Source organism: Hyperolius riggenbachi, chromosome 5, assembly GCF_040937935.1.
Source record: "Hyperolius riggenbachi isolate aHypRig1 chromosome 5, aHypRig1.pri, whole genome shotgun sequence".
In the NCBI taxonomy this organism is placed as follows: Eukaryota; Metazoa; Chordata; class Amphibia; order Anura; family Hyperoliidae; genus Hyperolius; species Hyperolius riggenbachi.
Genome location: NC_090650.1, coordinates 222,018,424 through 222,038,477, shown reverse-complemented (window position 1 = coordinate 222,038,477; position 20,054 = coordinate 222,018,424). Strand labels below are relative to the sequence as shown.

General features: G+C 41.3%; 1 protein-coding gene across 12 annotated transcripts in view; it reads right to left on the bottom strand.

The window, feature by feature from the left end:
* LOC137518602 (poly(rC)-binding protein 3-like) overlaps positions 1-20,054 on the bottom strand; it is a 1,088,021-nt gene that overhangs the window by 24,705 nt on the left and 1,043,262 nt on the right. For all 12 annotated transcript variants that reach the window (XM_068236676.1, XM_068236680.1, XM_068236679.1 and 9 more), the window contains 5 exons: positions 16,320-16,448; positions 14,552-14,695; positions 11,538-11,579; positions 11,005-11,080; positions 6,182-6,234 (listed from right to left, as the gene is read on the bottom strand). In XM_068236676.1, coding sequence (XP_068092777.1) covers positions 6,182-6,234; positions 11,005-11,080; positions 11,538-11,579; positions 14,552-14,695; positions 16,320-16,448 — 444 coding nt within the window. The remainder of the gene's footprint in view (positions 1-6,181; positions 6,235-11,004; positions 11,081-11,537; positions 11,580-14,551; positions 14,696-16,319; positions 16,449-20,054) is intronic.

The following is a 20,054-nucleotide window of genomic DNA, read 5'->3' as shown; positions in this document are numbered from 1 at the left end:
AGATTGAAAGACAGGGTCAGGAGCCAATGAAAGCGGCTCCTGACCGGCTCACAGGAACTCTGCCATCATGGAGACGGCAGAGTGGGTGGCCCAGGTTCCCAACGTGCGGTGGTGATGGCAATTGCGGCGGGTATGTGCGGAGATTCGTCATTATCCATTGGGATTCCCCTGTTTCTGTACCAGCAGTCTCTGGTCCTTAAAGAGTAACTGTCAGGCTACAAAAGCTAATTTAAACCTCTATTTTCCTGTGTTAAACAGTTTAGAAGGAAGCCAAAAAGGCATTACTGAAGATAAAAATCTCTCTTACATTTGATGTGTGCTTATCAGCAATGCTGTTATTCCCAAGCTCTTAAGAAGACGCAAGCCGCATACCATACTGCAAAGCATTCTGGGGCTCTCCCCTCGGCTGCTAATGAGAAGTTACTGTGTCAAATAACAATAGCATGTAACTCAGTCCAGCGCACAGCACTGATAAATCTCCCGGCAGAGTACACTGCAGGAGTCCGCTATTGTTCCTAGCCACATGGCTAATTAATATTCACTGCACACTAGTGTTATTCAGTACGAGCTTTTCTGTGATCAGGAAGCAGGGAGGACATGACGACACATTTGGCTTCATAGGAGACAGACAAACATGGAACCTGCCATGAGCTGTCAGGCGCATCATTCTCTGCATATACTATATAAAAATTCTGTGAAATCCAAACGTGGACAGTGAAATGCATATGTAATGTAAGTACAGCCTATATTTAGCTACTGATATATGTGTTTATTTTCTCTGAGACCTTATACCTAACAGCTACTCTTTAAGGGGGCAGAGACCCCTGGTACTTAAGTGGTTAAACTAGAATATTGTAAGTGATTTCTCCTAGCCCTAAGGAATTCATATCTGGACCTGGCACGGCATACAGAAGAGGGCAGCTGTTGAGGGTGATGTTACTTTACTCTTTATGAAAAGTACAATACACACCTTATTGCCATTGCCATCAGATATGAACAATATATCCAACAACTAATTTGAGCTGGGTATACACTTTTTGTGAATAGTGAGTTAAATATATTATCAAGAAGAAAGGCAAGAACAAAACTCACCCAATCCTCAGTGCCCCTCCAAAAGCTATCATGACAGATTATATAAGGGAGACAGTGACATTTTATTTGGTTAATTACACCAAAACAGGATAGGTATGTGGATGTACAGTCCACCAGATGATGTAAAAAGAATAAATGCAATAAATACCTATTTATAAGGCCATCTAACATAACACAGCATACTGAGTGAACAAAATCCATCTACTGAATTTCATTTAAAATAGCAGGAAACGTTTATTTGTCGTTTTGAATAGTACAACAGCATAACAATAACTAAATGTAAATACAGTTAGGTCCATAAATATTTGGGCAGAGACAACTTTTTTCTAATTTTGGTTCTGTACATTAGCGCAATGAATTTTAATTAAAACAACTCAGAGGTGAAGACTTGCAGCTTTAATTCAGTGGGGTGTACAAGATGGGCTTGATTCACTAAACCGTGATAACTGATATCATGGTCGCGCTATCGTTTTGCGCGCGTCATAACTCTCATAACGATTTTCACACAAAAATGTGCGATTGCGCGCAGAAAATTTGCGATTGCATGCAAAAATCTTTACGCATGCAAAAACGCTGGCGCGACCATGATATCAGTTATCATGGTTTAATGAATCAAGCACAATGATTGAATAAAAATTTTAGAAAACGAAAGCTTTTTTTATACAATCCCTTCATTACAGGGGCTCAAAAGTAATTGGACAATTGACTCAAAGGCTATTTCATAAGCAGGTATGGGCAAGTCTGTAGTTATGTAATTATCAATTAACCTGATAAAAGGCCTGGACTTTATTTGAGGTGTGGTGCTTGCATGTGGAAGATTTTGATATGAACAGACAACATGCGGTCAAAGGAGCACTCCATGCAGGTAAAAGAAGCCATCCTTAAAGGGAACCTGAATTGAGTAAAATTCTTAAAAATAAACACATAATGTATCTGCAAATTAATATTACATACTTACCTCACCATCAGTTCTTCTCAGAGACTCACCATTTTCTTCTTACAGTGATCCCTTCCAGTTCTGACAATATTTTGTCAGAACTGAAATATACCAGTTGCTGTCAGTTATAACTGAATGTGCAAGATAATGTCCATGCTTCCTTATGGCTCATGTGGGCTATATTACAGTTTAACAGTGTGCTGACCAGGATGCTGTTATGGGGTAATGGCCATTTTCAAAATGGAGGACGGAGAATTCCATTGATCACAATGGAGGAACAGGACGCAGGAGAGGAGAAAGAGATTGAGGAGTAGACAACACAGGAGATAAGTATGATGTGTTTATATTTATTTTGACTTTTACTTTTCAGTTCAGGTTCTCTTTAACCCTCCTGGCGGTTTGCTAAAAAATCGCCAGGGGGCAGCAAATCTTTTTTTTTAATTTTTTTTTTCATGTAGCGAGACAAAGTCTCGCTACATGATAGCCGCTGCTCAGCGGCATCCCCCCAGCCCCTCCGATCGCCGCCGGCGATCGGCGATCAGGAGATCCCGTTCAAAGAACGGGATCTCCTGGAGGGCTTCCCCGTCGCCATGGCGACGGGGCGGGATGACGTCACCGACGTCAACAACGTTGTGACGTCATAGGGGATTCCGATCCACCCCATAGAGCTGCCTGGCACTGATTGGCCAGGCAGCGCACGGGGTCTGGGGGGGGGGCAGCTGCAGCACGATGGATAGCGGCGGATCGGCGGGTAGCAGCGGCGATCGGGCACTGCACGCAGCTAACAAAGTGCTAGCTGCGTGCAGCAAAAAAAAAAAATTATGCAAATCGGCCCAGCGGGGCCTGAGCGGTGCCTTCCGGCGGCATAGCCCGAGCTCAGCTCGGGCTTACCGCCAGGAAGGTTAAGCTGTGAAAAAAAGAAAAAAAATCCAAGAATTTGCTGCAATATTACCAGCGGCAAAATCTACAGTTTGGCACACCCTGAGAAAGAAAGCGATCACTGGTGAACTCAGCAATGCAAAATGATATGGCCATACATGAAAAACAACAGTGGTGCATGATCACAAATTAATTTCCATACTGAAGAGAAACCCGTTCACAACAGCCTTCAGGAGGTAGCCATATCGATATCCAAGTCTACTATAAAGTGAAGACTGCATGAAAGTAAATACAGAGGGTGTACTGCATGGTGCAAGCCACTCATAAGCTTCAAGAATATAAAGGCTAGATTGGACTTTGCTAAAGAACATCTAAACAAGCCAACACAGTTCTAGAAAAACATTCTTTGGACAAATAGAACCAAGAACGACCTCTACCAGAATGATGGCAAGAAAAAAGTATGTAGAAGGCATGGAACAGCTCATTATCCAAAGCATACCACATCATCTGTAAAACACGGTGGAGGCAGTGTGATGGCTTGGGTATGCATGGCTGCCAGTGGCACTGGTGCACTAGTGTTTATTGATATAGTGAAACAGGATAATAGCAGCCAAATGAATTCTGAGGTGTTTAGAGACATACTGTCTGCTCAACTCCAGCCAAATGCAGTCAAAACTGATTGGGCGGTGTTTTATGATACAGGTGGACAATGAACCAGAACATACAGCCAAAGCAACACAGGAGTTTATTAACCTCCTTGGCGGTAACCCCGAACGTAAGCCGCGCAGGAGGTTTTCTCAGGCCCTGCTGGGCCGATTTCTGTAATTTTTTTTTTGCTGGACGCACTAGCACTTTGCTAGCTGCGCCAGCACACCGATCACCACCGCCCCGCGCTCGATCGCCGCTATCCGTGCCGCCGTAGAGCCCCCCCTAGACCCCTGCGCTGCCTGGCCTATCAACGCCAGGCAGCGCTAAGGGGTGGATCGGGACTCCCTTAGACGTCACGACGTCCATGACGTCGGTGACGTCATCCCGCCCCGTCGCCATGGCAATGGGGGAAGCCTTCCAGGAAATCCCGTTCTTTGAACGGGATTTCCTGATCGCCTATCGCCGGAGGCGATCGGCAGGGCTGGGGGGATGCCGCTGAGCAGCGGCTATCATGTAGCGAGCCCTAGGCTCGCTACATGATTTAAAAAAAAAACCCGGCAGCGCTGCCCCCTGGCGGTTTTTAATATACCGCCAGGGAGGTTAAAGCAAACATGTGGAAAATACTTGAATGGCCAAGTTAGCAACCTGATCTTAACCTAGTTGAGTATGCATTTCACTTGTTGAAGACTAAACTTGAAACAGAAAGTCCCACAAACAAACAAACAATCAGTACTGAAAGCTGCTGCAGTAAAGGCCTGGCAGTGCATTAATAGGGTGGAAACCCAGCATCTGGTGATGTCCATGAGTTTAAGACTTCAGGCTGTCATTTCCAGCAAAGGGTTTTCAACCAAGTATTAGAAATTAACATTTTATTTCCAATTATTTAATTTGTCCAATTACTTTTGAACTCTTAAAATGAAAGGATAGTGTTAAAAAATGCTTTTGTTTCCTTACATTTTTATGCAATCGTTTTGTTCACTCCATTAAATTAAAGCTGAAAGTCTGCACTTCAACTGCATCAGTTGTTTCACTTAAAAACTCATTGTGGTAATGTACAGAACCAAAATTAGAAAAAAGTTGTCCCTGTTAAAATATCTATGGACCTAAGTGTAGATGTGCTGGGACTTTACATCTTGTCATAACATAGCAACAAGTGAGTGATCATGCGCAAACCTTCCTTTATCATACGGAGTAATGATTTGCGTGCGCAGAGCTTCGCGCAGCAGATCGCGTGATAACTGCTGTGATAGCAGTTATCACGCTTTAGAGAATCGAGCCCAAAGAGTGAGAGGTCTGGTTAAAGGAAACATCCAGGCATATAAAAATTACATTTACTTACCTGGGGCTGCCCCTTGCAGCCATCATGTTCCCCGCAGCAGCTCCGCTCCCAGCCGCCGGCCCAGGGTCTCCCCCGGTGCAGAGGCCAACCTCACGAGGTTGTCCTCTACTGCACCTGCGTGAGCGCCACTGTCAATCACTCGCACATGGTGTGGAATGTACTGCGCAGGCTGCAAAGGGCTGCAGGAAGACCCAGGTAAGTAAATATCACTTTTTTGTAATATGTCTGGACATTGCCTTTAAGGTTCTTATACATGTTATATAAGTGAGGCATGTACTGGTGAGTTGCGTGCCGGGAGAGCCGAATGACAGCTCTCTCTGCTGCCGCAAAACTCCCTGGTGGCGTTCAAACCTATTTCCCCTCCGAGTTGTCGCAACTCGGAGGGAGATGTAATTTGGGGTCCGGGAACCGCCTGTGCACCAAAGCCATCTGCTTTGGCCGGTCCAACTCAAATGACATATTTGAACGCTGTGTTTTAAAAGGTCAGACACATGGCTGTTACATCCAATACAAGTAAATAGTGCTGCTATACTTGTCATGCAGCAAAACAGATAAAGACTGTATATATGCTACAAGTGCCTGATACGAGTTTCGTGATTATTCCTGCCTCTTCAGAGGATTTACAGCACAAGATGACCAGATGTTAGTTTGAGATAACACACAATGGAAAACACTAGTCGTCATGGATGACATCCAGGGAGAAAAATAGTGAGCTGATCAACTGAAATGTAAGATGTAAAATCCCCAGTAGATAATAAATTAATTAATCTCAATGAGACAGAGCAGTATATTGGCTTGGTCTGAAGCACTGACAGAGATATACACCACGTGAGTATGCATATAAAGCCGCCGCCACTGCCAACGCTGAGGCTGGTACGGCTTGTACCATTTCTTTCCCTGGAGAGCTGCATCATAAGGGCAAAAGGTAGGACAGCCTGTTCTTGCAACTTGAAGTCACTTATCACACTGATAAATAATGCAGATTTTAGAGGACATCGCATTCAACTTATGACAAGGCAAAGATAATTTAAAAAATTGAATTCAAGTTTGCTTCAAGTTAAATGGCCACTTTAAGCTAATGCACTAATAACATTTAAAATAGTGAGATTACTAGTAGCATTTTTGTCTGTGAATTCATTACTTTATTTGACTTTAAATTAATTTTTAGTATTGATAAGTGATGTGGAGGGTGCTTGGCTTAGACTTATACCAATGTCATTTTAGATGTTCACTGTCCATCTGACTTGTATTTCATTTTTACAAAGCAACAATTTCGGTTCACTTACATCGTTTGGAATAGTAAGTTCATGAGAACTGGTTGGGGAAGTGGCATCCAGACCTGTGAAGATGAGAAGCAGTGAGAAAAAAAGTCATGGGCAAATTTACAAGAAAAGGGGACACATAAAACAACGCACATTGTACCACAGATGTAAAGAAAAATGAAAAAAGGTCATACTGCAGCAAAGAAAAGTACAGAACTTACAGCAATATGAAAAAGGTTATTATGGGGAACAGTAAAAAGTTTGCATAGCTTTGAACGTATCTTGTAAGCATGATTACCCATCAAGGCATTGGACAAAATGGCACTTGAAGCAATTAGGAAGCAGAACGGACCATGGAATTAAACTGACTGACATAGGTTTCAGTTTAATGGTGCATTAGCTAAACTTGCACTCCCTGTCTGCTTACATAAGAAAAATTACCTATTTAATAATAGGAGCAAAAAGAAAACAAACAATGAAAGGATTACTGTTGTGACTAAAGAAAAATATAGTGGGATTGGGCAGGATAAACAATGAAGACAAGTGGAATTTAAATCAACAGGGTTAGTGGTATTTCAGACATCCCAGGAAGGAAGGTTTATTGGAAGAGGCAGGAAATAGAGAATACTGTAAGTTGCATACATTTGTTTTACAGAGGAGAGAAGAGACAGTTATAGGGAAAGTGTAGTAAGGAGGTGGAGATGCATTCTATTGTTTTCATTACAAGAACATTAAGGAGCAGAGGAATAGCTATTAATAAAAGGAGGACAGGACAACCCAAAGCAAGCATAGATTAACAGAACAGTAAATACACATTTTATCATGTACATCCATAGTTTTTTAAATCAGCAATGTTTTCCGTTATCTGAACTAATGGAAGAAAGCATATCTGCTGTTTAATATGAATGAATACACTAACATGTTATTTGAATATGTAGTCAGCATTTTATGTATATTACTATTGTATGGCGACTCTTCCTGAGTCTAAGGTTCCCAAAGACAGGATATGAGAGTCACTCATTTCAGCTGAATCCCATCTCCTGGTCCTTAACGAACATATATTTCTGAATGCATATCAGCAAATACATGTACATTTCTGATGAATAAGCAATTGGATTAAAAATTTGGGTTTGCTTGAAATTAAGATTTAAACCCACTTTCATCTCTTGCAAAGACAAATTGTAAGTGGTGTACATGATAAACGCTACATCAAAAGTATTATACTGCAAGCATGTACCAATGTAAAGTTACTGAAAGAGTAAAATAGACTCTAGAAAATAAATGCCGTGGTATTAGATTAACTTGATTACTTTAGAATCGCTCTTTACACATTCTTCATTATTTGAACAGCACATCTTCATTATTTGAACAGTATACATGATCCTGGAGTTATCTATCCATTTTCTTGTAAGTTAATATAAATTTCCTTTATTCTTCTACAACACTGACTGTAAACTCCAGGACCTCCAAATCTTTAGACTAGAGGTGGTGTGTGTAGTGATATGAATTAAGCTAGCCATACAAAGGTTTATAATGGCCCGATCTGGCAAGTGATAGGTCACTCCACGACTGAAAATGGCTTGAGTAGTGGTGGTCCACGTTATCATCTTGACCACACAATCTTATTTCATTTTCAGTTGAACTGTGATTGGAATTTGGAACACGACTGATCCACTTGCACTGTATAGCTAGATGCAATATAGATGGGGCTGTCAGTCCCCTGCTGCTCACTCCACTGCCCTCTCGTTGAAGATGCTGCCTCACCTTTTTCTTTAATTAAAAACTGTCCAGAATTGATCAGAAGTTGATCATTCAGGCATGTTGGAGGAAGTTGATTAGTAGGAGATTCAATCAAAGTGATAGAATTTTCAGGAAAATAGGCCTTTATTCAATTTGCTTTTTCTCCTAAGTTTTTTCCTAAGTGATATTTTTACACCTTATACGCTTTTACGCTATTTGCAAGCAAAAAAGTTCTAAGAATAATCATGACAGTACTTTTTTGCATATTTTTGGCATTTTTTCAATTGCAGAGTGCTGAAAAGATACTTTAAAGGGAAGGTTCAAGCAAAATAAAAAAATGAGTTTCACTTACCTGGGGCTTCTACCAGCCCCATGCAGCCATCCTGTGCCCTCCTAGTCACTCACTGCTGTTCCAGTCCCCCACTGGCAGCTTTCCGACCTCGGAGGTCGGCGGGACGCATTGCATACATTTTTACGCATTCCCGCTAGTGCAGGAACATTAACACATACATTTTTACGCATTACTGGTTCAATGCGTAAAAATGTACGCATTGAACCAGTAACGCGTAAAAATGTATGTGTTAATGTTCCTGCACTAGCGGGAATGCGTAAAAATGTACGCAATGCGTCCCGCCGACCTCCGAGGTCGGAAAGCTGCCAGTTAGGGACTGGAACAGCAGTGAGTGACTACGAGGGCACAGGATGGCTGCATGGGGCTGGTAGAAGCCCCAGGTAAGTGAAACTCATTTTTATATTTTGCTTGGACATTCCCTTTAAGCAGAAGATGAAAAATTATCTCCTAGGAGAAAAAGGCCTTAGAATTGTTTGCAAATTAACCTACAGGGGCCAGAAAAAGGGCCACAGAAGCAGCTGTGATCAGGCAATAAGATGATAGGACCCTTCTTCAATTGCTGGACAAGAAGGTCTGCTTGGTTGCATAGCATTAATGGTTCATTAATAAAACTGCATTTCTACAAACCTCTATCAGACCAATTACTGTTCTTCTCAGAAAACTGGCACAAGATTTTTCCTTAAGGGGCTCATACACTGGTCAATTTCAGCCATTGATCGATTGATCAATTCTATGGAATCAATCGATCGGAAATCAATTCTATCAAATCTATCGATCGATTTGCGGCCGATTTCAATTGATTTCAATTGATTTGATCTATCTGACAGGATGGACAATGTAGGTCGATCTGCTGCTGGCAGCAGATCGATGGCCCATAGAGTTGCATTGGATCTAATGGTCCAATAATGCATTTAGATCGATTTCCAATAGATTTCATTCTGAAATCTATTGGAAATCTGTTCCTAGTGTGTGGCACACATCAGATAGATTTCTGTCAGATTCGACTTGACTGATGGTCGAATCTGCTGAAAATCTATAAGTATATGGCCACCTTAACTCTACATGATGTGGCTGCTTTAACAATCACTTGTTACTGTTTTTACATGTTTATATGAAGCAAAGTGCAGGTGAAATTAGGTCACCTACAGCTTTATTAATTACTACTAAATATAACTACTGCAAACACAGTGGTAATAATTAACAATATATGACAAAATTATATATAGGCTGAAGAAGGGGGAGGGGCTGAGATAAAAGTCTACTAAGATTCATAGTTTTGCAGCTGCAGCACTGCCTACAATTGCCAGAATTTATGTTACACATCATAATGTGCCCTGCAGATATATTTCCAGTGCCTACACATATGCAGTGACGGGCATATGGCAGGGGAGGGCCCTACCTTTAGGGTCACTTTGCCTAACCGTATTTTGGGAGAAAACTTGGGCCCTCTTTGCATTACACTGTTATATTACAGTTAGCTCTGCCTACATCCTGTTACAGCCACACCCATTTCTCGGCAAGGCACTCACTCCTTTTCTGGTCAGGCCCTCTCAGTCAAACTTGCGAACCCCATGTGGCCCTCAAGTCGAATAACTTGCCAACCGCTGACATATAGGCTTTACAGATGATCAATTAGATGTTAAAGAGACTCTGTAACATCAAAAACATCCCCTGGGGGGTACTCACCTCGGGTGGGGGAAGCCTCAGGATCCTAATGAGTCTTCCCACGCCGTCCTCTGTCCCACGGGGGTCTCGCTGCAGCCCTCCGAACAGCCAGCGACAGACCCGACTGTCAATTCAATATTTACCTTTGCTGGCTCCAGCGGGGGCGCTGTGGCTGCTTTCGGCTCCGAAGTAGATGAAAATACCCGATCTCAGTCGGGTCCACTCTACTGCGCAGGCGCCGGAAACTTGCGCCTGCGCAGTAGAGCAGACCCGACGGCGATCGGGTATTTCCGCCTACTTCGGAGCCGACAGCCGTCAGAGCGCCTGCGCAGGAGCCGGGAAGGTAAATAATGACGTCATCTTGTACGGAGGGCCGCAGCGAGACCCCTTAGGGATGGAGGATGGCGTGGGAAGCCTCATTAGGATCCTGAGGCTTCCCCCACCCGAGGTGAGTACCCCCAGGGGACGTTTTGACGTTACAGATTCTCTTTAATTTGACTTGATGCTAATTTTGTTGCAGTTTATATACAGTTTGAAACTGAACCAATCACCAATTGGATTCGATTGTTTGAATTTCAAGCTGCATACAATTGCAACAACATTTGCATTAAGTTGGTACAATCTGAAATACATTGGTCATCTCTAGTGAGCATACAACAGCCGTCTAAATGACTACTGCATGAATATATGTGTAATTCACATCATTACATCCACCAACCCATAATCTGCAAAACAGGAAGGCCTGTAGTAAAGTGTACAGAATTTTATAAATGATGACCAATCTAATCAATCATACATGTTTCATAATAAATGGAATTCAGTATGCATTAGTATATGCTTGAGTATATTAGCTTCTATAATAGATAGCATTGATAGATTTAGTTTATGTTAATGGTATAAAATTAAGTGAAGCAAATAAAACTGATAAAGCATATGGTGAAAAAGGCAGCAAAAACAAAAACAAGGAGCATATGATAAAGATTAAGAAAGGATAATGGTCATTGTCTGCATTTAGTAAAAGAAATGTAATGACCATGGGAAAACAAAGGTGTTAAGAAGAAGGACATTCTCAGGGGACATGGGTACGTACCAGGGAAACCAGGGGTGGTCTGCCCAAGGGGAGTAAAAGGGGTATGCTGCATAGCCAACTGGTGAAGCTTGGTCAACTGCAGGGCAGGATGGGAAATTAGAACTAACCAATCAAATGTAATTATATCAGAGTACAGAAAACCATCTATTGCTTAAAAAAAATAAAACAAAACAACTGGATTATTCAAATTAACAAAAATATAGGATGAAACATTCTTATCTAAACTATGATAATTGATAATACAGTGATTAGAAATATATTACATATTTATTGTTATTCTGTGTAATGACTAGTGACTACCAGTTATAGTTAACATAGATAATAAAACAACATAGGTGGAACTTAAATCCATGCAAAATTAAAATAATGACAGAAGTAAAGGTTTCATTTTGCATCTGGGCGGCTATACTTTCTACAAAAACAAGTCATGTGACTCAGTATGTGTGACAGGAAAAACCTTCTAGAGAAAGTAAATGCTTCCCAGAGCAAACAAATAGGTTAAGTGTGACATTATTGACATGCTCTGGACTCACGTCTGGATGTGGAATAGCATACTGCCCCTGAATTGCAAATGCCTGGAAAACAGCAAGTAAATAAGATACACTTGAGATTTTATTTATAATAGTTAAATGTCTATCAATATAATTCTATAAAAGTGCTTCTGCAAAGATAACTGTATTATAAAGTAATTGATCAGGAATGGCATTCTCAGTTCTGTTACTTAAAATCATGTGAGTTAAGTGGAATATTCACTTGAGAATCAGCCTACACTTTTCCATTTGCACACTCGGTAAACTAATGCTGACATCTTTTGAAGTGTGCACTATCGCATGATTTCCCCAATGGACAGATCATGGAGAAGGTTGCTTCTGTTTCCCAGTTGTGAGTGAACGTGCAGCATATGTGGTTATTCTTTTACTTACTTATTTAGCCATATACATTGGTGAGCATTCTAGGTTCCACATAAAACCCACTTCTTTGAGTAATGGCCTGAAAACCAAAACAAGTAAGGAACACAAACTTCAGTATGATGGCTGAGTGGATAGCACTCTTGGCTTATAGTGCTAGAGTCCTCAGAATCTTGGACACTATCCACATTAAGTTTGCATACTCTGCCCATGTTTGCATGGGTTTCCTCTGGACATGCCAGTTTTCCCACATTTTAGTATTTATAAGTTAGTTGTCCTTGGACTATGGAAGAGAAAATATTCTTTGACTATGGGGAAGATTAGACTGTGAGCTCCTCTGAGGCCAGCAAGAGACATGACTATGTACTCTGTAAAGTGCTTTGGAAGATGTCAGCACTATCTAAATACATAATATTAATAATATGAAAATTATACACTAAACGTTTCACTTTGTACTTTTCAAACTGCCCAGGAGGACAGGGATAGACATACAAGCCTATGGTGGCTGGCAGAAGTCCCAGGTAAGTAAAAGAACAATCTTTAATTTCACCTCTTTTATCCTTTAAAATTGTACTATATGATCGTTACTCCTTATATATATTTCTATAGGCCTGGCTAGTGGCTATTGGCTAATAGGCAGATCTTGGTTAGCTTTTCACAGGATGAGAAAACAAATTACAAATTGTATGTGAATGGATAGAGAACACAGTAAACCCTCTTTATAGTAGTTTTCAAGGAACCTGGACAAGTAGTTTACTACAGTATATTAGCAGTTTACTATATTAGAATTGGTCATACATTGTATATTCATACAGGCGCATGGTTGGGACCCGAGGACTGAGTTTACTATAGCCAGAGGCTTACTATAATGAGATTCTACTGTATAATTATGAGATTCTACTGTATTATTATTACTACTATTATTATGTATTTTACATTATATAGTACTGATATCTTCCACAGTACTTTTACATAATGTATATAGTGATGTCACTAACTGTTGCTGAGGTATACTAATTTAAATAAAAAACTTGCATAAACCTTTTATACTAATTATGCTTTTGTCAACCTGTAAATTTTAAACCAAGCAACTTAGCCTGTCATGCCTGATCAATTGTGTTTTCTTAAAGCGGTTTTGTAGTAAGTTTAAACTGGTGTAAAAGCTGTATACAATATAGACTTATCATCACAATATTGCTGCTTGATGCCACTATTAGTCTCTTCTGAGGGTCACAAAGTTTGGTCCAAAATCATAACTGACTTCTGGCATGCCCCTTCCCCGTCACATGGGGCCACTGCCTGTCCACTGTACTAGTGTAGATGGGAAATCTGTGATGTGCTTTGGGTAAATAAGTAATAATTGAGGTTGTGGCTGAACTTTCATATCATATGTGTAAAGCCACTTGGCCTCAGGAGAGCCTGGGTAGTGGTAAATAATTCTTAAGTGGTAAGGCTGCATAGTATGCACAGCTGGAAACAGTAAATTCGGGCGCCTGAGGCTAGTGGACAAATCGGGCGCCGCCATTCACTCCTATAATAAATATCGTTTAATGGGCGCCCGATAGGAAAAAAGGGCGCCGGAGAAAACTAACGTTTTAAAAGCGGCGCCCGGAGACTTAATGTTTTATTACTGTTTCTCATGATTACACATTATTTAATGATTTATACATTTTTAAATATTATTTTTAAACGAAAAACAGTACAATATTTTTTCCCAAACATTATTTTTAAACGAAAAACAGAATTTTTTTTTTTTTTTTTTTACATTATTTTTAAACGAAAAAACCAACAGGGGGGTCTTAGGTTTAGGCACCAACAGGGGGGTCTTAGGTTTAGGCACCAACAGGGGGTTTTAGGTTTAGGCACCAACAGGGGGGTCTTAGGTTTAGGCACCAACAGGGGGGTCTTAGGTTTAGGCACTAACAGGGGGGTCTTAGGTTTAGGCACCAACAGGGGGGTCTTAGGTTTAGGCACTAACAGGGGGGTCTAGGGGTTAGGGGTAGGTACAGGGAGGGTTACTTAGTAATTTTTTTTTTAAACGTTATTATACGTTTCACTATTTAAACGAAAGATTAACGTTTTTACAATTGCCGATTTAATGCACATTATTTAATGATTTATAACTTTAAAAAACATTAATTTTAAACGAAATACAGTACAATACAATTTTAAACGTTATCCATGCTTATCGTTAAAAACCCGGCGCCCTTTTTTCCCAGCGCCCCTTTTTAACGTACGCTGCACAGCTACCCCCAGTTTTATTCACAGCAATTCACTACAAGATCACTTTAGTTATTTCATGATCATTTTAAAACAATGCTTGATTTGGATAATAGCACAGAATGTCTTATAACATCAGTACTTTCTAAAGATTCTGTAGTAAATGAATGATGGATGAGAATTACAAATTCATTGTGTAAATTAATTTGTAACTTAATTTAAAATGGAAAGAGGTCATGTACAGTGCTTTCAAAACCACTGAATTCATTATAAACAGAAAGAAACCAATAACTTGATCATTGGGATTACAGTGACTGTGAAATGGCAAATCAGTTGGGGTGAACTGGTCTACTTGTGAAAGCAGTCTCGCAAACAACATGTTATCTTATACTATACCAGGAAAAAGAGAGTAAACTAACAGGTGCTGGCTGATGTTGGGCCAGGACGGTGTGATTTCCAGCTGAGGCCAAAATGGTATCCGCTCTTACCTGGCCTCCAGCAAAAATAATAGGTCCAGAGGCAGGCTTTGGGCGATATGGAATGGTGGCACCCTTTGGCGGAGACTGTTGAAAACAAAAACATTAAAACATTCAAAACAATCCACGTAATAACTGATTTATAATTGTGATTAAGTTATTCTACATTTTTCTTGTAGGCAAACTGTCATAAAACTTTATGGTGCAGTCTGCAACTTTTTTCCTAGTTATAATATAATTTCCAAGAAAAAAACATTAGTTCCTGCCAGCCAGGAATATGAAGGTTGCTAAACGCACAGGTAGAATCTCCATACCCTTCATATATGGTAAAAAACACAAAGCAGAAGTTAATTGCAGTTTATTCCTTCCCCTTTTCTAGAAAAGCGACATCTGAATGTATGAAATCAGGTGAGTAGATGGTGCCATGCAAATAATTCCGGAGGGTGGTGGAATGTAAACCGTCAGGCTGGTTTTAATACGCGAGAAACATGTTAAGATCTTCAATCTTGTCGAGTAACTTTTTCCCGCTGACACTGGTCATCCAGTATTATCTTTGTCATTGTCACAGACATGAGATGATCAACCTGTGTCTGTTTTCAAGCAGATTATTCCAGCAAGGATTTGTCTGCATAGGAGAACATTTCTCTGTGTTTGTATAATTAAAACTCAAGTTTTATTGTTTTGCATGTAAAAGAAGTAGGATACACAAACATAAAAGTTGGGGAGGAGATAAGAATTCTGCTACTGTAGTATTGGGGGCGGGCTGTTTGAGCCCTGGCCAGTCTCCTGTCTCACAGCTAAGGATGATTAGCTCTATATGTATTAAGGGAGACACACATTCTAAAAGCCAATTACAAAGAAACCCCACAGGTTTCCCCTGTAAAAGTGTTGAAATTCTAATGCACATTGATCATCAATAGTGCATAATCACCACATAATAATAGCAGTAGCACTTTGGCACTCACTTTCCTTGTACAGACCCCAAACGAAGCCTCCATTCGGAGGTGAAACATGTAGGGTTTCTTTGTAATTGGTATTTAGAATGTGTGTCTAAGTCAATACATATGAACCTAATTATTAGTAGCTGGGAGAGAGGTGATTCGGTACTACTGTAACAGAATTCTTATTTCCTCCCCAACCAATTTGTGCATTGATCACTTTTTTATTCATGTTTGTGTATCCTAGCCTTTTTTTAAAAACAAAACAATAAACGTTACGTTTTAATTACATACACAGAGAAATACTTTCCTACACAGCCAAATCTTTGTTGGAACATTTGAATCAGAATTGGATAATTTTAGGTAAACTGTTCAATCAGATTGAACAATGCTTAAGGAACCAATTACTCCTTTCATTTTAAAAAGCTGGCCATGCATTTTGCAGAGTATTAGTGCAATCTACAACATATGTGAAAAATAAAACTATCTCCCAACTTAATCAAACAGAAGTAAATACAATAGATTGTAATACAAACAGCCAGCCACTTAGATATAATAAAATATTATGCAGTCACTGATTCTTCTTTCCTTTGTTTTTACAATTATTGTACAGTATATTGAACTCCTTGTGGTTAATGCAGTATGGGTATGGGTTTACTTAAATCAAAATGGATAAAACAGATTTCTTTTTTTTTTTTTGCGAGGTCATGATAAATAATGCCAATGTCTTTTTGGTATACTTCATTATAACATTGATATACAAGAAAACACACCTCTAACATAACAACACAGATCTGCTTAACACACTGGATGATGGCATCGGGGGTACCAGATATAGTAACTGCTCGCTCTGTGGAGTTGGGCAGCATGTCTCCTGCTACTTGAACTTGAGCACCTGTGGACTAAAATTATAAAGACAAAAGAAAACTGCTTGAAACAGCATAAACACACACTAAATATGACAAATAAGAACCATAAAGGCTGCAATGGCAATCTTTATCCTCAGAAAATTATAGTGGGGTTGTTTTTCATGCTTACCTAATGCTTTCAGCTTGTTCTGGATCACTATGCTAAAGCATGTATATAGATCAGGTGCCCAGGTGTATGATCGGCCATTCTGACCTAAGGCATTACATGTTTCTTCTGTGTTAGCTGTAGGCAGAACTTGTCAGGAGATGGCCAGCAATGTCAGCCTCCATATATTCTTCAGTCAGGGGCATATCAATAACTCCTGTGACCCCCAGCGTCATGGGGGGTGGAGGGTGTGTGTAGGGAGGAGGCAAAGGGGGCCTGCTCCAACTGACAGGACATGTCCTCCTCACTAGAGTTGGGCCGAACCTCCGATTTTAGGTTCGCGAACCGGGTTCGCGAACTTCCGCGGAGGGTTCGGTTCGCGTTAAAGTTCGCGAACCGCAATAGACTTCAATGGGGATGCGAACTTTGAAAAAAAAAAATTTATGCTGGCCACAAAAGTGATGGAAAAGATGTTTCAAGGGGTCTAACACCTGGAGGGGGGCATGGCGGAGTGGGATACACGCCAAAAGTCCCCGGGAAAAATCTGGATTTAAGGGCAGAAATCATATTGAATGCTAAATGACAGGCCTAAAGTGCTTTAAAACATCTTGCATGTGTATACATCAATCAGGTAGTGTAATTAAGGTACTGCTTCACACTGACACACCAAACTGTTCACTGAACAGAACAGGTATGCAGTGGCGGGTTCACTGAACAGAACAGGTATGCAGTGGCGGGTTCACTGAACAGAACAGGTATGCAGTGGCGGGTTCACTGAACAGAACAGGTATACAGTGGCGGGTTCACTGAACAGAACAGGTATGCAGTGGCGGGTTCACTGAACAGAACAGGTATACAGTGGCGGGTTCACTGAACAGAACAGGTATACAGTGGCGGGTTCACTGAACAGAACATGTATGCAGTGGTGGGTTCACTGAACAGAACAGGTATACAGTGGTGGGTTCACAGAACAGAACAGGTATGCAGTGGCGGGTTCACTGAACAGAACAGGTATACAGTGGCGGGTTCACTGAACAGAACAGGTATGCAGTGGCGGGTTCACTGAACAGTACAGGTATGCAGTGGCGGGTTCACTGAACAGGTATGCAGTGGTGGGTTCACAGTACAGGTATGCAGTGGTGGGTTCACAGGACAGGTATGCAGTGGTGGGTTCACAGTACAGGTATGCAGTGGTGGGTTCACAGAACAGGTATGCAGTGGTGGGTTCACAGTACAGGTATGCAGTGGTGGGTTCACAGAACAGGTATGCAGTGGTGGGTTCACTGAACAGGTATGCAGTGGTGGGTTCACAGTACAGGTATGCAGTGGTGGGTTCACAGAACAGGTATACAGTGGCGGGTTCACTGAACAGAACAGGTATGCAGTGGCGGGTTCACTGAACAGTACAGGTATGCAGTGGCAGGTTCACTGAACAGGTATGCAGTGGTGGGTTCACAGTACAGGTATGCAGTGGTGGGTTCACAGAACAGGTATGCAGTGGTGGGTTCACAGTACAAGTATGCAGTGGTGGGTTCACAGTACAGGTATGCAGTGGCAGGTTCACTGAACAGGTATGCAGTGGTGGGTTCACAGTACAGGTATGCAGTGGTGGGTTCACAGAACAGGTATGCAGTGGTGGGTTCACAGTACAGGTATGCAGTGGTGGGTTCACAGAACAGGTATGCAGTGGTGGGTTCACAGTACAGGTATGCAGTGGTGGGTTCACAGAACAGGTATGCAGTGGTGGGTTCACTGAACAGGTATGCAGTGGTGGGTTCACAGTACAGGTATGCAGTGGTGGGTTCACAGAACAGGTATGCAGTGGTGGATTCACAGTACAGGTATGCAGTGGTGGGTTCACAGAACAGGTATGCAGTGGTGGGTTCACTGAACAGGTATACAGTGGTGGGTTCACAGTACAGGTATGCAGTGGTGCGTTCACAGAACAGGTATGCAGCCAGGGACAAGCTAAGCCTAACTAATCTTTCCCTATGAGAGAGTGTGCAGCAGCTCGCCCTACTCTCACTAATGCAGGCACACGAGTGACTGTAATGGTCGCCGCTGCCTGCCTTTTAGTAGGGGGGGAGTGGCTCCAGGGGCTAGTGTAGCCTAATTGGCTACACTGGGCCTGCTGACTGTGATGTAGAGGGTCAAAGTTGACCCTCATGGTGCTTAAAGGGGCGAACTGAACTTCCGCGAAAGTTCGCCTGCGGGACGCGAACGCGAACCACGGAAGTTCGCATGGAACCGTTTGCAGGCGAACCATTCGGCCCAACTCTACTCCTCACTTGGCTGCACGGGACAACAATGATCTGCACTGAATGTATAAAAGCAGGACCCCTGTGGTAGAGGTTAGCTGAATAATGGGGGGGGGGGGGGTTCTGGCATCGTCAGACAGACTTCTGCAGGGTATGGGGGAGATGGGGTGGCTAAATGTAGTATGTAGCCTCAGTACAGTTTATAGAAAATTGCCCTCTATTTTGCCTCCCTCGCATATTATCTGCTAAGCTTTCACATTTGTTTTGGTTATCTCTTTATGTACCAAACTAATGTATACTGAAAAGACAAAAAAGTAGACTATAACTGCCATACGAAGGATGACGTTCCTCATGGCAACATCTGAAGAGGATCTGTATAATAATGGAAATGCATAGCAGATACATAATTATCCTATGAAAGAAAATTACACAATTCTGTAATTTTCAAATCCGGTAAATAGCTAAGGCCACCCTTGCCATTAGAGAGTGAATGGATGTGCAGGTGCAATCCATCAGCCCTCTGGCCCTTTTCACGTCAAGCTGACACATTATTATGAACTTCCTGAATGGCTGACTATTTTGTTAAAGTCTGTAGAGTGGTGAAGGGAAATGAATTCTGAACTGCTTCCTGTGTGACCATATTCAGAGTATATTCCCTGCTTTATATTGCTGGTCTTGGTAAGCAGTACCTTTCTGAATAAAACAATTAGATTTCTCTGATTAATTTAGAGTAAAAATGTGATCTTTGCACATGCCATTGGTGACACTTCGATGGCTACTTTCCTATCTGACTTCTTAGTAAATCAGTCACTTTTTACACTTAGAAAAATGGCTTTTTCTGCTTTGCAATAAATGAAATACATTCTTAGAGTTAAAGTATATTTGAGATACTTGGGAGGAAAGCTATGGCAAAGTTGGCCATGATACGAAAGGATAGAAATGTCACCTTATCTACAAAGATTAGAATAGTTAAAGCTATGGTCTTCCCAGTAGTAACATGTGGCTGTGAATGTTGGACTATAAATAAGGACATGTGTAGAAAAATGTTTGCTTTTGAACTGTGGGTGTGGAGAAAGCTACTGAGAGTTTCCTAGACCACTAGAAGATCAAACCAGAGGCCAGAGTGTTCATTGGAAAGGTTGATACTACCATTAAAATTGAAATAATTTGCACACATAGGCCCATATGCAATTCACTTTTCCTCCTTAGTTTTCTCCAAGTTGATATTTTTAAACT